The sequence below is a fragment of the Equus przewalskii genome, chromosome 17 (assembly GCF_037783145.1).
Source record: "Equus przewalskii isolate Varuska chromosome 17, EquPr2, whole genome shotgun sequence".
Lineage (NCBI taxonomy): Eukaryota > Metazoa > Chordata > Mammalia > Perissodactyla > Equidae > Equus > Equus przewalskii.
In genome coordinates this window covers 39,470,224-39,495,054 of record NC_091847.1, presented here as the reverse complement: position 1 = coordinate 39,495,054, position 24,831 = coordinate 39,470,224, and the positions used below count along the sequence as shown (strand labels likewise).

Genomic DNA, 24,831 nt, shown 5'->3' with positions numbered 1-24,831 from the left:
CTAGCAGCTCTAACGGGGCAGTTTATCTTCACTACCACTCCACTCCGCCTGGCTTCTTTCCTTTCTGCTACATCTGAATTCTTTACAGCGTCCTTTTCTCAGTTGTAGCGTTCAAAAAGAATCAGTAAAATACTGACATGGTTCAAGGTAATGTGTTCAATCTTAATCGTAAATAGCAGAATTCAAGGTGTTGTGGCAGAAATATTTTGGGAATAGTGGCACAGGACAAGAGTGCCACTTAAATCACAATAAAGGCCTTGGCAACGGAGTTTTTATACCCAACTCATTTTAGTAATCCTAACTTGCCTTTCCTACATTGCAAATAATTTGTTTTTTTTTTTTTTTAGATGGCTATTCATATGAAAAGGAAGCAATGGAAAATTGGATCAGCAAAAAGAAACGTACAAGTCCCATGACAAATCTTGTTCTTCCCTCAGTGGTACTTATACCAAATAGGACTCTGAAAATGGCCATCAATCGATGGCTAGAGACACATCAAAAATAAAATTGTTTATATTATATTGTATTTATATTTTTCAGTGATCTCATTTGAATGGTTTAAAGGTAAATACTGATCAGACATTAAAAGCAAAACAGGAGAAAGGTAAACTTAAATTTAGTTACCTATTTACTGTTTTCATTCTTTAAAACATATGGACTAAATAACACATCTAACTTCTTTTCTACTTTTATTATAAAAGCGTTTTGGTACTAGTGAAAAAAAATCTTAACCTGTAGAGAAATAAAGTTTTACTTTGACTTTAAATTGCAGTGCTCAAATTTATTCTTGTTTGATATAGGTCACATGCCATTAGAACCAAAGATCGGAATAATCTAGAATATAACAGCTATTTAAATCCTAGTTATTAGCCATTCATTTGATAACTCTTTAGAATCCTTCTAAAGAGAATTTGTAGCAAAATAATTATAGATTTGTTTGAGAAAATCACTTCAACATGTTTAATAGGCAATTTTGTTGAATTCTTCATTTGCAAGGTGGTAATGATTTTTTCCCCACTGTCCAAACCTGGGTACAAGTTAGATGGTGGAATAAATGATCACAAATACGTCAAACTGACTTTGCTGAAATAGATAAGTGGCAAACTACCCCTTTTAGAATTGAGAATTCTTGAAGTTCTCACATAATATTCGAAGCTAGGGTGACTACATTTTTACACAATAGACTGATATTTAATACAACACCCTGATAAGCGCTCACTCAGAAGAAAGCCTCGAGTTGAGGAAGCCGAGGTTGCACTGACTTGACATACCTGTCAAATTGTTTACAGAATAGAAGCCGTGAGTGGGAAAGCTGGTTAGAACTAAACTGTAAGAGCAGACGGGGACCCGACTGTGTGTTCACCCCCAAAGCCCTCGTTGTACTTGTTCAAAATCTGAAAACTCAGAAATAAAAGTAATGTAATTATGTATTTAGTCAGTCTTTTCCTATATTTTATAAACCTATAGCCAGTATGATTTATGTTCACAGAAAGGTTAGTCTAGCTAACACAGAAATCTCCAAATACCTTTTCGTTCTAATTGCTGCTTTGTAAAATTCCTGTCATTCTAATGTGTTACTGAATTTTTATTTCCTTTGTTTCATAGCTGGGATTCAGAGTCTGATTCTAGAAGAGTATTTTTTTTTATACTACACATACTTCTCACATTCTTATGAGGACAAAAAAGGGTTGGGAACATGTTCTAGAAGGTGTTTTTCTATTGTATTCTATAGAGGAAGTATGTTAACATAGTTCTAACAAAAGGTTTTTCAATTTATGGAGCCCACCATCGGACCAAATATCTTTTGTTTTGATAAAATAATAGACCTATTTTCCAAAGATTGGTTATTTTTTAAATGTGTTAAAGAAGGTGATTTTCTTCTGTATGTTTCACCAAATAGTTTCTTGTTAAACAAAATAGCTGAGGAGCTGGCCTAATGGCACAGCAGTTAAATCCACACGTTCCGCTTTGGCGTCCTGGGGTTCGCCGGTTCAGATCCCAGGTGTGGACCTACACACCGCTTGGCAAGCCGTGCTGTGGTAGGTGTCTCACATACAAAGTAGAGCAAGAGTGGGCATGGATGTTAGCTCAGGGCCAGTCTTCCTCAAGAAAAAGAGGACTGGCAGCAGATGTTAGCTCAGGGCTAATCTTCCTCCAAAAAAAAAGTAAAAACAAAAACACAAAATGGTTGAAAACTTAGATGCCAATAACTTACCAAAGTGGAGTGTTTCTGTTTTTGTATACAAACAAACCAAAGCCAAACAACTCCTCCTGCCCACAAACACCCAAGCAAACAAAAAACTTAACAGACCAAATCCAAAACCATCCACAGGAAGGGACAGCACCAGCCCTCTGCTGTGCTCTCCCCATGCCCCACCGTCTGTTCAGGGCTGTGTGGGGGCAGCACTCACCTGCCCAGCACTCAGTCCTCGGGACTGACCAGCGGCTGCTCAAGGCTACTTCATTTCTTTCTGGGGTTACTGGACCAAATACTGTACTTTACTAAGATTAAACTCATTAAGTATCCTATTGCCAGTAAAAACGGACACCAAGATTTCTGGAACAGATAAGAAAAGGATTAAAATGCTCAACTGGGTGCATTATTCCTATTTCAGGCAAAAAGACTAATTTTCTTCCTTTTTTTTTTTTTGGATGAGGAAGATTCATCATAAGCTAACATCTGTTGCCAATCTTCCTCTTTTTTGGCTTGAGGGAGATTAGCCCTGAGCTAACATCTGTGCCAATCTTCCTCTATTTTGTATGTGGGATGTTGCCACAGCATGGCTTGATGAGTGGTGTCTAGGCCTGCCCTGGGATCTGAACTCGTGAACCCCGGGCCGCCAAAGCAGAGCATGCCAAACTTAATCACTATGCCATGGGGCCAGCCCCCCAAAAAACTAATTTTGACCCTTGAATGTTTTGGGATTTATAGAAGCTGTCACTCTTGTTCTGAAATTATTATTAAGTGAAATTAAATATGCATTTGGTAGTTTAAAAATAGGCTTTTCACTATTTTCTTTAGGGTAATGAGATCTCCCAGGATTAAAGGCAGATAGTTGTCATCAGGATATTCTCTACTTATCCATTCTGTCATTTAATACAAAACAAATTCTATTAAGAGTCTTTATTCCATATGGAAAAGTACAGTAGTTGTGCAGAAACAAAACTACATAACAAAAGAGTAAGACTTTCACAAATATTAAAGAAAACAATAAACAATAAATAAGCCATAGTAGTTAGAGCAGAACTCATGAAAAGCCTATAAAAAATGATAAAGCTGTACAAAGTACACTGTACACGCTCAGGACCAAATGCAGAAGAGTGACACCAGAAGATTCCTGTTGATACAAAACCATAACGATGCTCACTGGAACTTCGTTACAACTATTCATTTTTAAAACGTCCTGCAAATATAGAACTTCCTTCTCCCCCACTCTAGAAAATAAATTTCACATCCCAACATATAAAACAAATATACTCCCACGTCTCTCAAACTAGCATTTTAACATCCTCCAATGCACACCATTTTCATATAAAAATACCTTTAAACCAAGGTTCATTCCTGTACCTTATCTTTACAAATGAATAATACATCAGTTTGGATTTAAGTAGCACCTCAAAGGTGTTCATATAAATGAGATAAAGTGCCGTTACTGGTATTCTGTTAACATGCCATAATAATATATTGTTCAGTGCAATAACCAGCATGGATGAAGCTTAGAAAAAACATGCAAATATATGACTTTTTTTTTAAGATTAACTACTTGAAATAGTTATATTTACAAGTCTGAATACAACTTAGCTATTTTAATATGTACAATATGGGACTATAAAGTAATGATTGTATGATAAAACAAAAGCAACAACCAACCACACCTCAAGTATCCAAATTAAATACTGTCCTTGCAGGATCTCGGAAGGCTTGTTCCAGGAGTGCTATCTATCGTTGTTAAAAGCAGTTTGGGAACCAGTTGAAAACTAATTTACGTGTCACCAAGAATGCTGTACTCTTAATATTTTAGCCCAAATCCAACATGACCACCAATTATGATTCCAAATGGCTTATACTGTTTCCAAATATTAAAAACACCTTGAAGCGGGAATCTAGTTCCAAAAAAGGTGCTATAAAAATATTTTAATGAGAACCATAGCACAGATATAAGTGTTTAATCCTCTTAAGGGAACTGCTACGAAGGGAACAATACTTAGATGTTCTTATTTTGCTTAAAAAACAAAAAATCAGCTATATAACATTTACAGTCACATTTATGTTGAGCTAGAAATCACTCAGGTCTTAAATATATACTTTGGGATTTGACTCAATGGAACTGTAACTTGAAAATTTCATCTTTTCCAGAATACATCACCTGGATATTATGTCTTGAGTTAAACCTATCGCTAGACGTTTGCATTCTCTAAGAAGTATTATGATTTTATCACATAGCGAAGGCTAGGAGGAAAATGGTAACCAAACAATTTCATAAGAGAAAAGCATGAGTTAATGTCTTCTCAGCTGTCTTAAATTTTTAACTTAATACGCATTACTAATTGTAGTTTTCGATTCTGGTCAGCATTCTTATTTATGGTGACGTCTAGCTATTCATCCAAATTTTATCCCACATTTTGAATATATCAATGGCATCCGATCCACCCCCAAGGAAAAAAAAAAAAATATGGCTAAAAAGTAATTTTTCTCATGAAAAACCATTTAATTACCACCAGGAGCCAACACACAGTTTTCCAAATTCCACAAATGGGCCTCTCTTAAGGCTCACACGTTTGACTCTATGAATGATCGTTTTGGTTTTGCTGAAGGAAGGTGACTCCTGTGGGCTTCATTACTGATATGAGGCTGCTGTTTAGAGAGACTTTCCTGATACAGATGAGAAACAGTCTTAGTTATCCTGCTATCTTGACAGTGACTTGGGATTTGGCACTTCTTTTCCTCTAGCTCCTTCACCTGTGCCCCATTGTGGACACTTCCGCCCAGGGTAGGAACAGAACAGGTTTTGGCTTGGTTATTATATCCTCCTGCTTGTCTGAAGGAGGGCTTCTCCGAGTTCGAGGCCTGCAGGCCAGCTGCAGGAGACGTGTTTGTCAGTAGCCCCTCTGGCACCTGACAGTGCCAGGTACGGTTTGGAGGATTGCTCTGCTGTTGGAACCTTGCTGTCTTATCCATGATGCCCATGAACGGAGTATTGCGTGGTCTGTGCTCCGCTGTGCCGCTCTGAACCTGGTTAACCACCTTGTCTTTAATTCGAGCATCTGGTCCTTGGACCTTGAAGCCATCTGAGAAACTGCTGCTCGAAGTCAAACTACTGGTTGAACTTGACATCTTAATGCTGCTGGACGGAGAACCAGAAGAGCCTGAGCTGGTGAGGGAAGCCGGGTGTCGCATGTCGCTGCAGCTCCCAGGCCCGCCTTGGTTGAGAGGGGCTACATCCACAGCCATGGGGGCATGAGACAGAAGCCTCTCTGCAGTTTTTATCTTGCTTGGTAGAGGATACGCAGGGCCACTCTCACCGTGCTGCAGCTGGGCACTGTGGCTGGGGCCCAGCCGATCTCCAAAATGGCCAGAACCAGCTCCCCCCGCGAAAGGACCTTTTCCCTCCAAATGCTGGCTTCTGCTACCAGCAGAGGGGGCAGGGATCCTACCTGGCATGGGACTTGGGGGAGGATTCTGAGACGAGACCTGAATTTTCGTGCTACTGTTTCTCACGCCAGACTGTCCAGAACCCAGATGTTGGTTGGTTTTCACTATCTGTGCCTGCTTGGTGGGCTGCATAACCAACCCCGGCTGAGCTACAGGCTCCCGCAGGGGCTTGCTGATTCCTGGCCTGTTCTGTGGCGACACTGGCCTTATTTTGGACTGTAATCCTTCTTGGAGGTTTCGGATATATGGGGAGGGGACAGATGAGGATGGCTGGGATCTGGGAGTTGGGGAAAGGGATTCTTCCTGGGGAGAAGTTTCTTCTTCTTCTTCTTCAGCCTCCTCAAGATGAAAGTGGTCGTTTAATCCAGGGGTCGGGGCGTCCTCTTCGTTATCGGAGTCATTGGGCAGGGCGGGTGGTGGGCACTGCTGTTTCTGCTGTTGGCTCCTCTGGAGTTGCTTGCATTCCTCTTCCACGCGGGCCAGGAGCCTCTTGATTTCCTGATTGGTGGGACAGAGTTTCACGGCTTCCTGCAGGTCAGCCAAAGCTGCGACAAACTGCCTTTAGATTAAAACAGAAACATAATCACAAGCCACGTAACAACATGCTCTGAATGTAACTGTAAATAAAACAGCTCTGCTAAAAGGAAAGAGAAGGTAGCTAAGGGGGTTTTGAACACTTACTGTGGTGGAAAGGACCCATTTAACCAGCTTAGAGTTACTCAGTGACTCAGTGAGAGTGCTACATTCTAACCCAGAGCTGTGCTACTCCAGGGACCTGCTGTGTCTAAAAAGACCACTGGGCTGAGGTGGTGGCATAAATCAGTGGGTGTCAGAATCCTCTAAAAGTCATCTTCACCACCCCCTTTGACCATGCCCACCTCTTACTCAAAAGTTTTATGACTCCTCCTCCCTTCCCTACCACACCTCTTCATGTCTCTAGTCGGCAGTTTTGCTGATAATGTGGACTAATCAAGGAACTTTATTTTGCAGTAAGTGTCACCTGGGGTTAAGGGGAGGAATAGTCATTGAGATGTCAGGAGAAAATAAAGGTTTAGCCATTGCTAATAATATCCACTTTTGTGCCTCTCAGAAGCTACCAATTTAGTATTAAAAGGGATGAGAGGCATTTGAGTAATGCTTATGAATCAGAAGCCCCCCAAGTCAACCAGCAGCTTTGATACCACAGAAACACAAGAAGGCTTCTCTAGTCACGTATCTAACCCCAGAAAGTACCTGCTGTTTCTCTTCGCTCTTGCCCTGGCATAAAAGGCTTCATAGGACTTTGGTTTCAACTCGAGAGCCTTGGAAGCAAATTCTTCTGCCATGCCAAAGTCCTGGTGTCAATATTTAAATACGTGAGTCAAAAGAAGCACTGAAACATGATTACGGGCAACTTTTTAATACAAGTTTTGCTCTGAAGGTTAGCAGAGAACTGGGACATAACTGGAGAGAGATGAAGGGCAAGGTAAGCTTGTTTTTTTTTTGTTTGTTTCATTTTCAAGTTAGGAGATAGTAAAAACTTATTAATATTCTTAAGAGAAGAATCCAGTAGAGAAGCAGACATTGATGATTCAGGAGAGAGAGGAGAACGGAGGTAGAAGCAGAGTGCCAGAAGGCACGAGCAGGTGGAACCCAGCACACCAGCGGAGGGCCAGCCAGAGAAGGGCATGGATGCTTCATCCACCATAACAGGAAGGCAGGCAGAGTATGTGGGCACAGAAATAGGCAGGTCAATAGATTTGGTGGTGGGAGGATGAAGTTTAAAAAAAAGTACAAGAAAGAAGTACTGAAACAAATCTAGTTACTAGTTACAAATTGGCTATGAGTTAACTACTATTAATTACAAGTTAACCAGTTACTGGCATACCCTCTGAACGAACTTAATAAACACTAGGCAAATTATAACGTCTGCTGTGTTGAATGTTACGATGCCCTTTCCTTCTGAATCTGGGGATGGGCACTCCAGACAATGCTGGCGGTATACAGCTGGGAAGGGGCAAAGGAGCAGTTTGCATTTGCTTCTCATCACTGAGGCAGAGGAAACTATACCCGAGTGCATTCTCTCAACATCTTGAGAGGTGGGTAGTGACAGTGATCTCCAAGAAAAACAGCTTCCTATATGCCAGGTTCACAGAGATGTACAAACAAATCAGAAAGGAGGTCCCATGGTCTGGTCTGTGGAAGGGCTGGCCTTCACCCTTGTGAAAACATTCCACTGCTAAAGGATTGGAATAAGGGGGCACAGCTTACGTTTGTTTTTCTTCGGCAGCGAGACAAATTGAGATAGAGGGAAACTCTTAGTTCATTGAATGGTCTCATGTCCTCTCCGAATCCTTCTCGAGGAAACTTCCTTAAGGCATACTGGTACCTCTGGGCTGCCTCTTTCATCTTCCCTTTCTAGGATTCAAAAATCACAGAAATGTATCCTTTTCCAGAGGCTCCAAGAGGAATAAGCTCCCACATCCTCAAGGTCCTGGTGAGGTTATTCTCCCCTCACCCAAAACCATTACAGCACATTGAAAGGATCCTGATAAGTGCTGTAGCAGAACCAGAACGCTAACTGGCATGTACACACACGGCCTCACCGTACGCACAGGCTTCCGCACATGTGCTTCATGCAACACGAAAGAGGCCAGCGTTCTAGGAAGGTATCTGCAAATGGCCAAATTGATAACTATCAATCTTAATACTTCAGATTATCTTTCCTCTCTGTTACATATTTTTGAAACTATTTTCATGAATGATTTCCCATCTAAAGATATTTTAATGCTAAACGTAACAGAAATTAGATGAAAAAATGATACAGTTCCTAAGGCAAGTGGAGACTTGCAGATAAACCCAGAGCTTGCTGTAGAATACTAATTTTTCTCTTAAAAGGAACTGAAGCACGGACTTTAAAAATCAGAACAGCACCGCACGTCATTTTCAAGGCTAAAGAAATTCATTTGCTCAGTCAGTTCTGTTGCACAGCAGGTATGAAGTCTGTTGAAAATGGCTTGATATTTCTAACATAATTGCCTACCAAAATTCGTATTAAAACCACTTCAAAGCCACAACAATACACACCCTGAACTCAATTTCAAACTGATTCCAAGCCAGGAACCCTGCTGGGTCATGCTATGTGCCTATTTATTTGTTATTAAAAAAAGAAAAGGAAAACCTAAAACATAGCAAGTGCAGCAGCCTTGTGGCAAAAAGGATTAAAATGGTCACAATCTAGTTTTTTGTTTTCATAATCTTTTAATTCTGGCTAATCACAGATCTGGAAAGAATAATGATCTATGTAAATGGCCAAACATCCCTCTAAACTGGGGGTTGGCAAACTACAGCTTCCAGGCCAACTCTGGCCTGCCACCTGTTTTCACAAATACAGTGTGATTGGGACACAGCCACGCTCATTCATTTATGTATTATCTGTGGCTGCTTTTGTGTCACAACACCAAAGCTGGGTAGTTGTGACAGAGACCATACAGCAAATCTAAAATATTTACTATCTGGCCCTTAAACTTTTTTGGTCTAAGCTGATGTCTTATCTTGGAAAATTTAAAGTCCAATTTATTAATCTGTAACTCATATTTCCATTTGTAAGGGAAAACAGAAAAAAATTAATTCAGTCTCATGAGTAACTAAGCATTATATGCTATATTTTTTTTTTCCTGCTTTTTCTCCCCAAAATACCCCCAGTACATAGTTGTACATTTTTTTAGTTGTGGGTCCTTCTAGTTGTGGTAAGTGGGATGCCGCCTCAGCGTGGCCTGATGACCAGTGCCGTGTCCGCGCCCAGGATCCGAACCAGCGAAACGCTGGGATGCCGAAGCGGAGCGCACAAACTTACCACTTGGCCACGGGGCTGGCCCCTACCTGACTACCTTAAGTAAAAATATCTCTGGAAACAGTTTCAAATTCCAGAAGCTTACAGATATTAAAAATAAGATAATAAAGGCTTGTGAGACTTAATGATTCTTTTCTTCTGAAAATGTCTCCTGAGTGTTCCTTGCCCGTGTGGCTCATGACTCCGTGCACTGAGGAATCTGCACGATGTGCCAGTTGAACTAGAGGCAGCTCTGTCTTCACACCAAGGCCTCAGGCTTTGAGTCATAGTTACAGCTGCAAGGATTCGTTCAGAAATAATGGTTCTCGAACACAAAGAGAAGTGCCTTCTACCTTGAAGCTTCTGCTGCAAAGCTATGAAAGCCTGGGCAGGAGGCCAGGTGAGCATCTCTTGGAGCTTCTATTACAGCTAAGCTACACAGATGCTGGGCAGCAGCACAGCTACGGCCATTACACACCAAACTAAGAGGCTGCTCATAGGCCATTACAACAACATACAGAGAGGCAAGACCACTTACTTTGTACATCATATTTCCTTCCTCCATCAATTTCTGTAAAAGTATAATCAAAATATCAGGTTTGGAAGTAGCCATCGCCCAAGCAGCATTTCCTGAAAAATAAACACACATTCAGAGGCCCTGCAGTGGTCATGGAGGAGAGGAGTTCAATACTTCTGTGGCCCCACCACAGCTAAGATCACAAACAGCAGAGAACCCAGCTGCAGAGGACACTGCTTGTGTGTCCTGCAGGCCTCCAGACAACAAAATAACAAAGGGAAGGGAGCAGGACACTGGTGAGCTGGCGTCCCGTCTGATCTGTCTACGCTGAACTAAGCACTTAGGCGGGGAACTGTACCTGGCACAGAGTTGTTACTCTGGTGAAAAATACTGGGAAACTAACATGTCAGAGCAGCTGTGACCCATCCCTCCCTTCTGACGGGAATCTGGTGGGGGAAGTCAATTAACCCAGGCCTCAGAACAGTCTCCTTGTTTCCGGCATGCCATGACTGCCGGCAAGTGGAGGTGTGTGTTCTGAGCATCCTCTTGCTCTCCGCTGCACAGTCTGCCGTTCACATCTACTCTGAGCTGTCTTAGCTTTGGCCCTTCTGCCCTCTTCCCACCACCCATGCTCTCGGCCCTCCCTGCTCAGTCTACGTCCAGGCCCTCCCAGCCGGCAGCACGGCCAGCCCCCTGTGAACACCTGCAGGGAGCAGTGCTGACGAGCACAGACTCAGGTTCAGCCATGACTCCTCCACTTACTGGGACCTTGGGGAAGCGATTTACCTCCTGTGGGCCTTGGTTTTCTCCTCTTTAACATGGTAGTATTACCATTACCTACTCACAGGGTAGGTGAGGATTAAAGAAGTTAACGCATGACACTTCTCAGAAGAGCTCCGACACTGTGAACTGCTTACTAACGTTAGCGAATCTCATCATCTTCATCACGGTCCCCTCCCCAGAACTGCTGTGGGCTAAGGGTCTGCCACATCAAACCCAAACAGTGAGGTTCCGGGTGCTCTTTCCCCCACATCCTGAACGGTGTGCCATGCTCCAGCCAGCCCTACAGAAGGGGCTCTCCCCACCCCCTGATGGCATATTCAAGGTCCCCCCTCTTGTCTCCTGTCAACACATGAACTCTCCCTCACAGAAATGGTGCCGGGGCTGCCATTTCCTACCCAGCTCACTGTGATTACTCTACAACAGTGGTTCTCAAACCTGGCTGCCCACGAGAAGCACCTGTGAGCTTGCGTAACCACTGAGACGTGGCCCCGCCCCCACCGAGCGTCCTCCAACTGCTCCCCGGCATGGCTCCCGGGCATCCTACACCCCGCAATTCTGGACAGCCCTGCAATACGGCCTCTGCTTCATACCCACACTGGCAGTCATACTCTGAGCTCTTTAACCATTTTGGACGGCAGTTATTAAATGAGCCTTAGAAAGGGAGGGAGAAAAAATCTCCCAACACTTGACATCTTACCCTGGGAGCAGGTTAGGTCTTCATGGTCCCTAACGTACTCTAAATCTGAAGCTAACCTCCCACTCACTGCTGAACTGAGGTGTTCACTGACCTAATTTGGCTCCTTTTCTCAGCAGTGTAACCACCACAGATGTGTTTCGACAGCCAATGGCTCTGTCCAAGGGACGCATGCCACTGTGGTCCACGTGCTCAACCACGGCTCCCTTCTCAACCAGATACAGCACCTGCAGCGGGGAGAACAGAGGCCCTGAGGAGCGGCTCGCGGCAGGCGCACGCAACCTGCCGACCTCCGCATTCTGGTGCAGGAGCTGGCAGTCTTAGTTTACTCCGATCTTAGATGCCTCTCGCAATTAAGGATCCTAAACGGAAATGAAGTTGACAGGAATCAGGGAAGAGGAGCTGCAATCCACAGCTAAAACTCACTCTGTTAAAGTAATTTTTACATCAGCAATGAGAGAGGCAGGTGAACGCTCCCAGGGATGGGCACGTTGTGTACATGCACTCATAGACCACGGATGGGTGCACACACGTCATCATCCCTCTCTCTCACTCCACTTCGCAGGCCACAGAAATGAGACATAGTCACCTCTCTATCTCCAATTACTCAGGAGGTACACTTGTGCAATAGCTCCAATATGCTGGCAGGCTATGGCAATGGGCACTTCAGAAACACACAGCCTGAGTATAGCAAACTGGAAAGATTAGCTGCTTGGGATCAGATGGACTCAATTATAACTCACTTTAAGGCTTAGGAAAGACACCTGATTATTGTGACTGTGAAAATAGCAAGTTTGAGACCATGGTACGATGACTGATTTGATATAATAAAATAGTTGTCACTTAGATTAAACAGAGAACAACAAGAAATACTACTTTGGCACTCAAATTGCTCTATTTACTGGAAAAGAAGTCTGTAGCCAGTTTAGATTTTCAAGTGGATCTGACAGATAGATCCCAGCAGTCTGCCAACTGTTCAAAATGACACTAGAGGGATTAACATCCAGAATATGTGAAGAACTACAACTCAATAACAAAAATCCTGATAACCAAATTTGAAAATGAGCAAAGGATTTGAATAGACATTTCTCCAAAGATAATATACAAATGGTCAATAAACATATGAAAAGATGCTCAACATCACTAATTATTAGGGAAATGCAAATCAAAACCACGAGACATCACCTCACATTGTTAGGATGGCTACTATCAAAAAATACAACAGAAAACAATAAGTGTTAGTGAGGATGTGGAGAAATAGGAACCCTATGTACTGTCGGTGGGAACGTAAAATGGTGTAACCACTCTGGAGACAGTATGGAGGTTCCTCAAAAAATTAACGAGAGAATTCCCATATGATCCAGCAACCCCACTTCTGGATATGTATCCAAAAGAACATGGATAGATTTTGAATAACTTGCAGGACCTCAAAGAGATATTCGCATCCATGTTCATAACAGCACTACTCACAACAGCCAAGAGGTGGAAGCAACCCAAGTGTCCACCAATAGAAGAATGGATGAACGAAATGTGATATATACACACAATGGAATATTATTTAGCCTTAAAAAGGAAGAAAATCCTGTTTCATGATACAACATGGATGAATGTGGAAGACTGGCTAATTGAAATAACCCAGTTACAAAAGGACAAATATTGTCTGATTCCACTTATATGAGGTACCATAGAGTAGTCAAATTCAGAGAGACAGAAAGGATGAAGCCTGCCAGGGGCTGGGGGCAGGAAGGAATGAGGAGTTCTTTAGTGGGTACTGAGTCTCAGTTTTACAAGAGGAGAAAGTCTGGACACTGGTTGTACAACACTGTGAGTGTACTTATTAACACTACTGAACTCTTCACTTAGAAATGGTTAAGACGGCACATTTCATGTTGTTATTGACCACAATTGAGAAAAAAAAGAGAGACATTAGAATGCTAAACTCTTTCACTCTTCCCTAAACTATAAGACTTGGTAAGTCAGTATAAGCTGAAAAAGAAAAGCACGGATATGCCAGGTTTAGTTAAATAGCTGTTTTTGAAAATCGATATTGAGTATGGTTTACAATGTTCAGGAAATTGAGACCACTTAACTCTAACATCTTGCCTTTTAAAAGCATCAAGATACTGATTGATGTGCAGGGCAATGCTGGCTTTTGCTCCAAGGTCCACAGCTTCTAGCACCGAAGACCTGTTTCTCTAATTAATCCTCACATTAGACAAATTTAACTATTCAAAAATGGTAACTCTCAAGGAGCTGGATTTTCCTCTACGACCTACTAAGTACCTGAGATGTGGAACCTGGCAAAGATACAGTTTCTCCCTGACAGTTTGCAGTTCTTTTTTTCTTGAGGAAGATTAGCCCTGAGCTAACATCTGCTGCCAATCCCCCTCTTTTTGCTGAGGAAGACTGGCCCTGAGCTAACATCCGTGCCCATCTTCCTCCACTTTATACGCAGGATGCCTGCCTCAGCACAGCTTGCCAAGCAGTGTCTTGTCCACACCCGGGATCCGAACTGGTGAACCCTGGGCTGCCAAAGTGGAACGTGTGAACTTAACCACTGCGCCACCAGGCTGGCCCCTTGCAGTTCTTAGTGTATTAAGATTTTAGCCCCTCATACCTCAATTAGACTTCAGCATTTGTCAAAGAGAAAGAGATAGTGCCCAGAGCATTTTATATTACTTCTAGACAATGCCACATCACTTTAAAAACAAACCAGTTAATTATTTCATCAGCAATTTCTCATATATAGGGAAGTGATTTTTAAATGATCTATACAGGAATTCTATTTATATGGATTATTCAAAATAAACACACGTGCATATGTGTATACATATTCAGGTATGTGTCTGTTGTATGTACAGTCTGTAATCACGCATTTTTAAGCTTTTAAGAGTCTATTAAAATATTTACTACAGTTGTGGAATAGACTGGATGTCACAGCAGAATTAAAGTGACAGATGCGGCCCTGGCCTGGCACGCGGTGGGGGAGTGTGACCACCTGTGGGTACCTACAGTGTCTGCGTCACCATAGAAGGCGGCCAGGTCCAGGGGAGTGCGGCCATTCTTGTCCGTCTGGTCTATCTCAGCTCCTTCCGCAGCCAGAAACTGGACCACTGCCCTGTGACCCTTCAGACAAGCCCAGCTTAACGCCGACAGACCCTCTTTGTCCACAGCAGAAAGGGCGGCACCTGAAAGAAAAGCCCATTCACAGAATGTGAACTCCGGAAGACAAAGCCCAGACCCAAACCTCACACCCGCCAACACGGAGCCTGACCGGCATGGCAACCAGGCACCATGAAATGTGCAGCCGACGGGCAAAATGGTCATCTTTGTTACAGCTGAGTAATGGGTACGCAGGCTTCATTACCTAGCCCCTCTACTTGTGTGCACGTTAGAAAATTTCCATAACAAAAAGACTATTAAACTTTGAATCAGAAAGTCCTGAATGGGTGTGCCAAAGCTCTTTCTTTGCCCATCCAAAAGAAACCTAAGCAGGGCAGACGGTGCTGCTACCTTTTGAAAGGAGAAATTCCACGGTGCTCAAGTGCCCCTCACAAGCAGCCACCATGAGGGGCGTCCGGCCCTGCTTGTCACTTAGGTTCACATCACAGCCACGTTCCAACAGCAACCTAACGATCTGAAAGAAACACTCCAAATTACAATCTCCCGGCTGTATTTTAAATTACGTTCACTATACCCAAGCAGGATTTTCCACCTTCAAAGGTAGTGAAAGGTCTCTCCCCTTTTAAAAACCGCCCTTGATTTGTGGAATCAGTGGGGCCTGTACAATCTTTCTATTTTATTCTATTCTTTTGAACAGAATCTTCTTCCAAATAGATACTCTTTTTAACATGCTCTATTTATTTCTTTAAAGATTTTATTTTTCCTTCTTCTCCCCAAAGCCCCCGGTACATAGTTGTGTATTTTTAGTTGTGGGTCCTTCCAGTTGCGGCATGTGAGACGCTGCCTCAGCATGGCTTGATGAGCGGTGCCATGTCCGCGCCCAGGATTCAAACCAGAAACCCTGGGCCGCCGAAGCAGAGTGCGCGAACTTAACCACTCGGCCACGGGGCCAGCCCTTAACATGCTCAATTTATTACTAGATCTATAAAACATGCACATTCTGGGCTGTAATTTGGAGGAGGGAGGTTGCCAATCACAATCAAGTAATGACTGGACAGCCACAAGAGGGCATATGGGACAACTGAGCACAACCAAAGGGGGGTAAGGAATGGCCATGGGTCCCCACGCTGGCGCTGAAGCTACGTTCCTGTAGAGGAAGGGCACAGGCCAGAGGAAGGGGGCACAGGAAAACATTCACCCACCACACCCCGACACAACCTGCTTTTCTAAGACTCAGGGCTTGGCGGAGGGCTCGACCTTCACAGTGCGCAATTTTTAGCAAAGTTTCCTGGAGGAGATCCTCAGCCTCAGGACCATGCCTGTAAACAGGACCTGGTGATGAGGGTGGGGAGCAAAAACAAGAAACCAGAGAGGCGTCTCCTGTAACTACCATCCGGGGGAATGGCTTGATCCAGGGTAGGAGAGCCCCTCTCTGACATGATATTCATTCTATCGCCACAGCAACAGAAAGTGGCATATTTCCATTGTTTTCTTGTTCTTGATACACTAACAAATGCTTTCCAAACTTCCCCAGGACTAGGAAACAGACCTGGAGAGAGGATTAGCCAGGGCATCATGCAGAAGCCATGAGGTGACAGGGAATGGACAGTATAAAGCAAGCTCTGGGAAATGAAAGGAGAAAAGCCAAAATCTTGCTGCGGGGACCCGTTAGCTCCTACCAGTGGAGCCAGCAGGAATTAAGAGGGACGTGATTCCATGACGTAAACTTGGGTCTAGAAAATTCTTTCTATAACAAACATGGTAAGATCCATTCATTTGTCATTTACATGTAACCTGGTGCCAGGCACGGGGTAGGTACATGGCCACTGTTCACAAAATGAAGGAGTAAATGACTGAACCTGCTCTCAAGGATCCTCTGCTCCCTTGAGTTAAAGGCAACAACATGTCACCTGCAGTCAAAGAAATCAGCCTGCATCACAGGGGTGGGCCAGAGGGAAAAGGCTTCCTTTACTAAAGAGCACAACGCTACCACTCTCCATCCAAGGATGCTGGACAAATGGGTTGCACGATCGCAACCCAACAGACAGTTACAGCAAGTCTTCCATTATGACAGTGCAGCCCACCCACCCCATTCCACTCCCCCAAGTTAAAAGGAAGTAGCTGTGGGTCTCTGACATGGTTACCAGCCTTGCTCCTAGTTACCAGCCTACGTGGCTGACTGCGCTGGCCTGTCAAACGTTTGCCTTTATCAAGCAGTACTGACAGCACAAGCAGAAGCCAAGAACACGAAAAAGACAGACAGGGCCCAGGGGAGCCACGTGTGGGCTCTCCATCCAGGGGAGATGGGCAAGAGTGAACTCTATCCCCACCCGTTGTTTCTGAAGCATTCCGGGGCCCACTGGGTACCTGCCAATGCCCCTGGCGTGCTGCACAAAACAAAGGCAGGACCCCTCTCCTGTTAGCCCGAGACACAGCAGCTCCGCGCTCCAGCAGCAGCTCACAGACCTCCAGCTTCCCTCGTCCGGCAGCAGCAGTCAGGGCTAAAGGAAAGTCACAGGGGAGGAGTGCGTTAGTATGTGGAGGCTAACGGTGGTCACAAGTTCTCTGACACTCCTGCCACTGAGAGGAAGGGCCTCTGTGTCCAAGCCCCCCTTGAATCTGGGTGGGCTCTGTGACAGCTTTGACCAAAAGAACACAGCGGAAATGACACTTGTCAGTGTCTGGGCCCAGGCCCTGAGATGGGCAACGTCCACTTCTGTGGACACTCATTCTTAGAACACGGACGAGTGAGGAAGCCCAAGCAGCCCTTGGTGAGACCCAAGGGGAGAAGAACCGAGGCCCGTGTCTGGTTGACGGTCCCAGATGAGCTCTCAGCAGACGGCCAGCAACAAACTGCCAACCACGTGTGTGTGCCATCCTGGCAATGGGGCCCAAGGCTGAGTCAAGCCACACCAGCTAAAGCTCTGTGAGCAGAGGTGAGCCACTCCTACCGAGCCTCGCCCAATTTGCCGAGTCAGGAGCCACTGTTTTCGCTTTATTGTTTTATTATTACTATTATTTTTACAGGAAGGGATGACCAGAATATAGCATAACACAAGCACAGAGATCACTATTATTGTCCAAGTCTGGCCTCTTACCCTAAAGTCATAAATTCAACAAGAACTAATAATTACTGAGGCAGTCAAGAGCACATCAAATCATTCTGCCTTTATGGAGCTTAGTCTCTGTAACAAGTGAAGACTCGGGATTAGGAATGTCAAGAAAGCAAGAAAGGGGGATCAGATTGTAGAGGGCCTTGAGTGCTTGGGCAAACAGCCCAGCCCCGTGTGTGATCCTGCAGGCAGTGAGCCGCCTGCTGGTAGGGGTGGTGCTGGGGGGGAGGGGGACAGGATGGCAGGGGGAGGGGAGGAGTCAGGAATAAAAATGGCATGAAGGGAAAGTGAATATCAAGCAGGGTTCTCGTGACACCCTCACAACAGTGACTGTGCCTTCTATCCCCTAAGTCGTAATTCTTAATAGCTGTAATTCTTAAAAACAGGGGTTTAGGGGCTGGCCCTGTGGCCGAAAGGTTGAGTTCACGTGCTCTGCTTTGGCAGCCCAGGGTTTCGCCAGTTCAGATCCTGGGCAAGGACATGGCACCGCTCATCAGGCCATGCTGAGGCGGCATCCCACATGCCACAACTAGAAGGACCTGCAACTAGAATATACAACTATGTACTGGGGAGCTTAGGGGAGAAGAAGAAAATAAATAAAAAATGTAAAAAAGACTGGCAACAAATGTTAGCTCAGGTGCCAACCTTTAAAAAAAAAAAAAAGAAGGGTTTAGTTAGAAGAGGTGCCTCTAGTATGTCCTGTGATCATCACCTAGAGGAAAGGACAGCAGTAGGTTGCGGGGACAATCCCAGGCCAGGACAACAAGCTTTCAGTTGAGAAGAGGACAGGAAAGGGCTGAGGGTGAGGGATGGAGACATCTCAGGAGGGAGCATATACGACGCCGAGGAGGAGGAAGGAGAGGAGGAGGAAAGAAAGGAGGGGAGGAGGAAGGAGACCGTGGAGTGGAATGCTGTGGCTCTGTTCCTGGTGCCTGCCTGCAACAACTTTGTTTTTAAATACAGCCTCACAGCTACAAATTTCCAGTTTCCAGAACGGATCGAGTGTTCCTAACAATCAGTAAGCCATGTCAGGATGAAAATGGGGAAACAGAGAAATAGGCTCTTCACAAGGTGAAGTCCAAATGCCAGAGAACTTATGAGAAGTGCCCACCTCATCAGTAATCCAAGTAACCGAGAAATGGATGTGGAACAATGGGGACGCTCATATGCTGCTGGTGGGAGTCAAGACTGGCTGATTCGTTCTGGAAAACAGCCTGACACCATTGAGTAAAGCTGAAGATGCACACTTCCCACCACCCTGGAGCCACCCTTGCAGACAGGCGCCTGGAGGGGCCCCTGGGAGTGCCCCGAGAGCTGCGTGCAACAGCACTCAGAGCAGCCCCGAACTGGACGCAACCCTGATGGCCGTCAACAGTAGAACGTGGCAGTAAATTGTGGTATAGTCAAACAACGGAACATTCCACAGCAATGACAACAAATACTATGCCATCTCACAAACTTAACATCAATTCAAGGAAAACACAAAAGGACACACAGGCTGACTGTTCATACACAGAAACAGCACTGCCGCAGTGGTCTTGGAAGAGGCCCATACGTGGGCCTCCTTTTAGAAAGGGTGGGGCCTAGCTCAGCTGCGACTCACTGGGTCTGTGTCCCACTCTCCTGGGCACCTAAGACCAGGGGAGCCAAGGGCTCAGGAATGCAGCTTTCCACACGCACGTCTAGGTCCCTCTGTCCTCCTCAGAACCCCTCTCAGGAGAGACGGCCATACCTACTCCAACTGCCAGTCAGCCTGGCCATGGAGTAACCCCCAGGAGCCACACACATAAAAGGATGTAAACCTGGGCCTGATCTCCCCATGACAAAGAGCAGTTCCTCCGAGGAACAAAGAAGTCCCAAGGACACAGTGCCATGGGGCCAGTGAATTCACCTCCTTCCATGTCACAGAGAGGCACCCACATCTGCCCTACAGGTCACAGAGCTCTGCTTCCACCCTGGGGGCCTCCTGTGCTGGGAAAGTGAGGACGGTGGCGAGGCTTGTGGGAGTGAGCGAGTCAGGCAGCCCTACTCTTGGGGACCTAAGGATGTCAAGGTCAGGCAGAGGAAGATGGAGGAGAAAGCAAACCCTCTCTTTCCAGAAGGGCAAGTCAGCTCGACTTTGCCTCTGGCCCTCAGTCCCGGAGGCAGGGAGTGTGTGACCAGAGTAGCTCGTCATTGGGCAGTCTTTCATCATGCTTTCCTGTCATAAGAAGGGCCCCTTTGAACAACAGCTGCCATCTGCATTCTGATTTTCTCACGGCAGCCCAACCAGAACACACACAGGCGGGAAGTGCAGCTACCGCGGATCTCAGCTGCAGGCGTCACTCCCATCTGTGTTACATACCCGGGCGTGTTGTCACTGATCATACATCTAAACTTGTAAAAAAGTTATGAGTAAATATCATTAACAGAATGGTATTTATGCCAGTTTTTATATCAGGTGCACTGGGGCAGAGGTGGGGGGTTCCCATACCCAGAATGTTTGAAGATCAGTGGCCACGGTGATCCTGTCTGTACTATGAGAGTCTAAGCTAGCGGGCCCTGCTGCCCAGGCATGTCTAGTGCAGTCGGCTCCTGCCGTGACGGGAAGGTTAACGAGTCCTACGGAACATGGGCCTTGGGGCACTTCATACATTATCTGGAGGGGATCTGAACACCACCCCTGTGAGTGGTGCATGAGATGGAAGATCCGGGCAGTGAGCCACACCCTGGACCTGCTGCTCCTCTGCAACCTTCCTCGAGGCAGCAAACTCCTCCTCCTCCCCTCTCTGCTCTAGTTGTAGTTGACTCTGGCAAGGAACGAACGAATGAATGAACACACACACGTGGCTGGTGGGGACATGGCCAGCGCGTGTGCAGGACAACATGGAAAGGAGAAAGCTCAGGGCTCCTCAGTCGATGAGGTCTGAAGCAGCTGATCCACCCTAACATTCCATTCTCTTTTATTTGGTAAACAAGTTCTGCCGTATTATAAACGGGGCCTTTAAATCAGGAAGTCTGTTGCAGCTGCCGATGAATTTTTGCAAGAGCAGCACATCAAGAATGACAGCCGGCACTAAAAATAGGGCCGTGTGTTTTATGGAGCCACCACAGAATCCCGAAGTGGGAGCAGCTGACAAGCAGACGAGAGCGCCCCCCAGGCCTGGCGACAGGATCCTGTTCTGTTCCTTTACAGCCTGACTGGCTGTGCATCTGGTGATGAACTTCCTTTGGAGGTGACACAGCACCTACAAGCACAGGCTGAGTCTCACAGCTTCCTCAGGCCGAACACAGGCCACATTCTGCACAAAGATCCTTAACGAGGCTCTGGTTTTCAAGGGCTGCCGACAAATAGGACCTGTGTGTTCCTTTTTTCACTCAGATTGAATATTTTTGGCCGCATCACTCAGGACCCCTGAGGCTAGGGTGTCTCTCAAGTTTCAGCAGCCACAAGGATTGAAGGATACCATATTCGGAAACAAGCGAGACTGAAGAATAGTCAGCCACATGTTTAAACAAACAAATCACTGGCAAGACTCTGCTCAGGAATTCCAACTATTCTGCCGAGAAGGCCGACCTCTGAGCTGACCACCAGCCTCTACTGAGGGTCAACACGCTCTGCCAGGCCACAAGAAAAGGGGGGAGGGACGAGGATGGAGGAGAGACCACCCGGCAGGGGGGCAGGCCTTGTCTTCTGGCGAATGAAATTCAAAGATGAAGGAGAAAAGACTTGGTATCAAATGGCAACTCTACAATCAAGGTGAACACATGGCACTTCCGAGGACTCAAACTGGACACAACTTCTTTTACTTGCAAATTCCTTAACAAAATGGCATTTTTGTAATTAAATTCCCATGTAAGTATCTATCATTTTCTGACAAGTCTGAATAATTTTAACTCAGCAATACTGTCCTCTGTCTTCAGAGCATGAGTAGATTTGTCACAGCAGGTGTTCATTTTAAGAAAACCCAATTAACACTCAACACTATGAACTTATTGAAAACAACAGTGAGACATGGTTCTTTGTAAAATGGATCATTTGCAGGAATCTTTTATGTATTAAAGTTCTCTGGGCAAGGATTTGATTTACAAAAACTCAACTCTCAACTTGCCAGGAACACAGTCATTCCACAGACAGGGCTGTTAATAACATTTTATGGCACATCTGTCACTCAAACACACAGGGCCGTGCTACCTGGGCACAGGATGGCCGGCTCGAGGCTCTAACGATGGATCGTTTATTTTCCCCTCATATCCCTCTGTCCCCAGCTTAGAGACTTTCAGAGAAGGGTGACAGGTCAGTGCACAGAAGCGGTTCCCCAGTTCCAGACAGTGCCCTTTCCATACCTGGCACACTGATGACCCAAATCACCCTCCAAGGCTGGAGCTGAGCATGTTAGCAAAACTGCTCACACCTGAGAAGGGCACTTCCTCCTGGCTGAGGTAGCCGAGAATGAGGTGGGTAGAGTGGCTCAGCTTTGCTTTCTCTACTTGTGTTTATTTGTGCAATTTCTTCCCAAATATATTGGATTTCCCCATCTTTTATAAAAAATGAATGGAAAACGAAAAAAATGAAAGAGCCAATATTAATTGTAAGGAGCGGGGTTCTCATAAATGTCATCTAGTTGGGACCAAGATGGAAACCATTAGATGTGACAAAGGCTGTGATGTTTGAACCTCAACTGGAGGCTTGCTGGACAAACCCCACGCAACTGGAAAGGAGAACAGAAGCAAAAAGTGCACATGAAATGCTGAAAATCCTCAGCTGTTTTATCTAAAAGGTAAAATGTAATTAGGGATTTTATGATTTTTTTTTTTTAAAGATTTTACTTTTCCTTTTTCTGCCCAAAGCCCCCCGGTACATAGCTGTGTATTTTTAGTTGTGGGTCCTTCTAGCTGTGTCATGTGGGATGCTGCCTCAGCATAGCTTGATGAGCAGTACCATGTCCATGCCCAGGATCTGAAGTGGTGAAACCCTGGGCCGCCAAAGTGGAGCTCGCAAACTTAACCACTCTACCATGGGGCTGGCCCCTATGATTTTCTTTTTTTGTGAGCAAGATTAGCCCCGAGCTAACATCCATTGCTAATCTTCCTCTTTTTGCTTGAAGAAGATTGTCCCTGAGCTAACATGTGTGCCAGTCTTCCTCTACTTTGTACGTGGGACTCTGCCACAGCATGGCTTGATGAGCAGTGTGTAGATCTGAACCAGTGAAACCTGGGCCGCCAAAGCAGAATGTGGGACCTTAACCACTACACCACTGGGCCGGCCCCAATTTATGATTTTTTAAAAAACTCTTTGGGAATGGTAGCCCCTCCTCCTTCACTTTCCAACAACTGACCTTTTACGTCACAGCAGAGGCTGACCGCAGCCTGGACTTGGCTTTGGTGCCATTGGGTCTGGGGTAGGCTGTCACACTGAGGGCCTCCCGGAGGCTGGCCCTGAGGTCCTGACTGAATGAAAGTAGCATCACTCCCCCCAACCCGCCCAAACAACAGGCAACACCCCCTCCTCCACCTTCTAGGAACAGGGCTAAGATTTATAAACGCCAAATCTCACAGCCTCGCTTTGTTAGGCACTTCCTTCCGTTGTTGAGGGAGGGGAGAGTTTCCGTTAGAAGAACAAACTTCCTAACAGCTATAAATTCTTCATCTCCACAAAGACTGGGCAGATATTTGACCTAATCCTCAACAACGTAAAGGATAAAATGTAACACAACAAAGATTGCTCTTACTGAAAAATGTCACTGTGTTGGGAGACGACCCCCCGAGAAACCTCCAGGACCCCCAGCCCTGACTGAAGTCCCTGCTGGGAGGGGCGCAGCCGCTCAGCGACCTTATGACGGGAAGCCAGCACGGCCCAAAGGCTCTCTGAATTTACCAAGCTGTTGTTTGGAACACCTTCCTTGTTATTCTGACCCTCCTTATTGTTCTCCACTTGGCAGAAGTCTCCCAGGAGGCCTACAGCGGCAGGCCGGGCTGGGGTCAAGGACAGGGAATCTGTGTTCCAAGGCAACAGGCAGCCACCAGGCATCCCATGAAGATATTCGCTCCCCCACATCAGCCCAGTGCCCGACGAGCTCCCTACGAGGGGCTGAAACAGGGCGGGAAGCAAATCTGAGGAACCAAGACACCCTTGACACGTTACAAGTTCTCCTGTAAAAACACTCTGTCAGTCTCCATGAATAGATTAAAGATCAAAAACATGAATCTCAAATTGCCAAGGAATTCTTTAAAGAAATAAAATGTGTAATTGTCACTAAGCAGGACTTCCTATATGACCAAGATTCTTTTCTGCCCTTCGTATCCATAAAGTAATTGCAAATAACTGTGAGATTCTATCACTTAAGCATTCATTTCAATGAATCAAGACCAAATGTACAGCATAAATTAATATATACAATAATAATTAACATTAACAATCAACTCATCGCAACTCTGGCAGCACATTATATCTATTGAACACTTAGAACTGCCAAGCTCTGGGCAAAATACGATGGGTGAATTCTCATTGACTCTTGACAAGAATCTTTTATTATGTCCATTTTATTGAGGCAAAGGAATCGAGTCACAAGAGGTACATCATTTGCCCCAGATCATGAAGCCAATCAGTGTCAGTCAGTGAACTCAAGCAGCTGAATGAACTAGAGCCATGCTCTCAACCAAAATAGGAAGATCCTGACATATTGTAAAATACTATGTTACTTGTAAAGTGCTCCCTATATGACACTTCACGGCCCTTCAAATTCACAAATTCATTTAATATACAACTAACTTCTATGAGGCAAGTACCACTCATCCTGGTTTCACAGATGAGGAAAATAAGACCCAGAGAAGTTAAACAACTTGCCTAAGGTAACACAGCCAGTGGGAGGCAGGGGTAGGATTTGAAGTCAACGAGTCTGGCTGGAGTCGGAGTTCTTAACCCCTATGCTGTTGCCTCCAGGAAATCTCCTTTAAAAATATTTAACTAATCAAACAGACTATGAATGTTGTTTTAGACCAATAATATCCGAAAACACTCTTCTTCTCCTGAAGAACTGGTAAGCTTTCTCCCATGGACAGTAAAAATAATCTACAATCACTATGTTCCCTTCTCACTCTGGTTACATGGCATCCAATGGCCAGTGAACATTCAGGACATTATGGCAGGAATATCTG

The 24,831-nt window shown here is 45.2% G+C and overlaps 2 protein-coding genes across 68 annotated transcripts in view; one reads left to right on the top strand and one right to left on the bottom strand.

Moving 5' to 3' along the window:
* The window catches only part of WDSUB1 (WD repeat, sterile alpha motif and U-box domain containing 1), a 55,689-nt gene extending 54,923 nt beyond the window's left edge, over positions 1-766 (top strand). For 9 of the 18 annotated variants that reach the window (XM_070579960.1, XM_070579953.1, XM_070579955.1 and 6 more), the window contains one exon: positions 348-766. In XM_070579960.1, coding sequence (XP_070436061.1) covers positions 348-505 — 158 coding nt within the window. In that variant the 3' untranslated portion in view covers positions 506-766. The remainder of the gene's footprint in view (positions 1-347) is intronic. The other 9 variants (XM_070579969.1, XM_070579966.1, XM_070579970.1 and 6 more) reach the window with 1 other exon arrangement.
* A 2,343-nt stretch (positions 767-3,109) lies between these two features.
* Positions 3,110-24,831, bottom strand: part of TANC1 (tetratricopeptide repeat, ankyrin repeat and coiled-coil containing 1) — a 229,150-nt gene continuing 207,428 nt past the window's right edge. For all 50 annotated transcript variants that reach the window (XM_070579917.1, XM_070579897.1, XM_070579905.1 and 47 more), the window contains 8 exons: positions 16,949-17,082; positions 14,972-15,095; positions 14,471-14,646; positions 11,553-11,685; positions 10,003-10,094; positions 7,904-8,050; positions 6,887-6,987; positions 3,110-6,212 (listed from right to left, as the gene is read on the bottom strand). In XM_070579917.1, the coding sequence (XP_070436018.1) occupies positions 4,772-6,212; positions 6,887-6,987; positions 7,904-8,050; positions 10,003-10,094; positions 11,553-11,685; positions 14,471-14,646; positions 14,972-15,095; positions 16,949-17,082 (2,348 nt within the window). In that variant the 3' untranslated portion in view covers positions 3,110-4,771. The remainder of the gene's footprint in view (positions 6,213-6,886; positions 6,988-7,903; positions 8,051-10,002; positions 10,095-11,552; positions 11,686-14,470; positions 14,647-14,971; positions 15,096-16,948; positions 17,083-24,831) is intronic.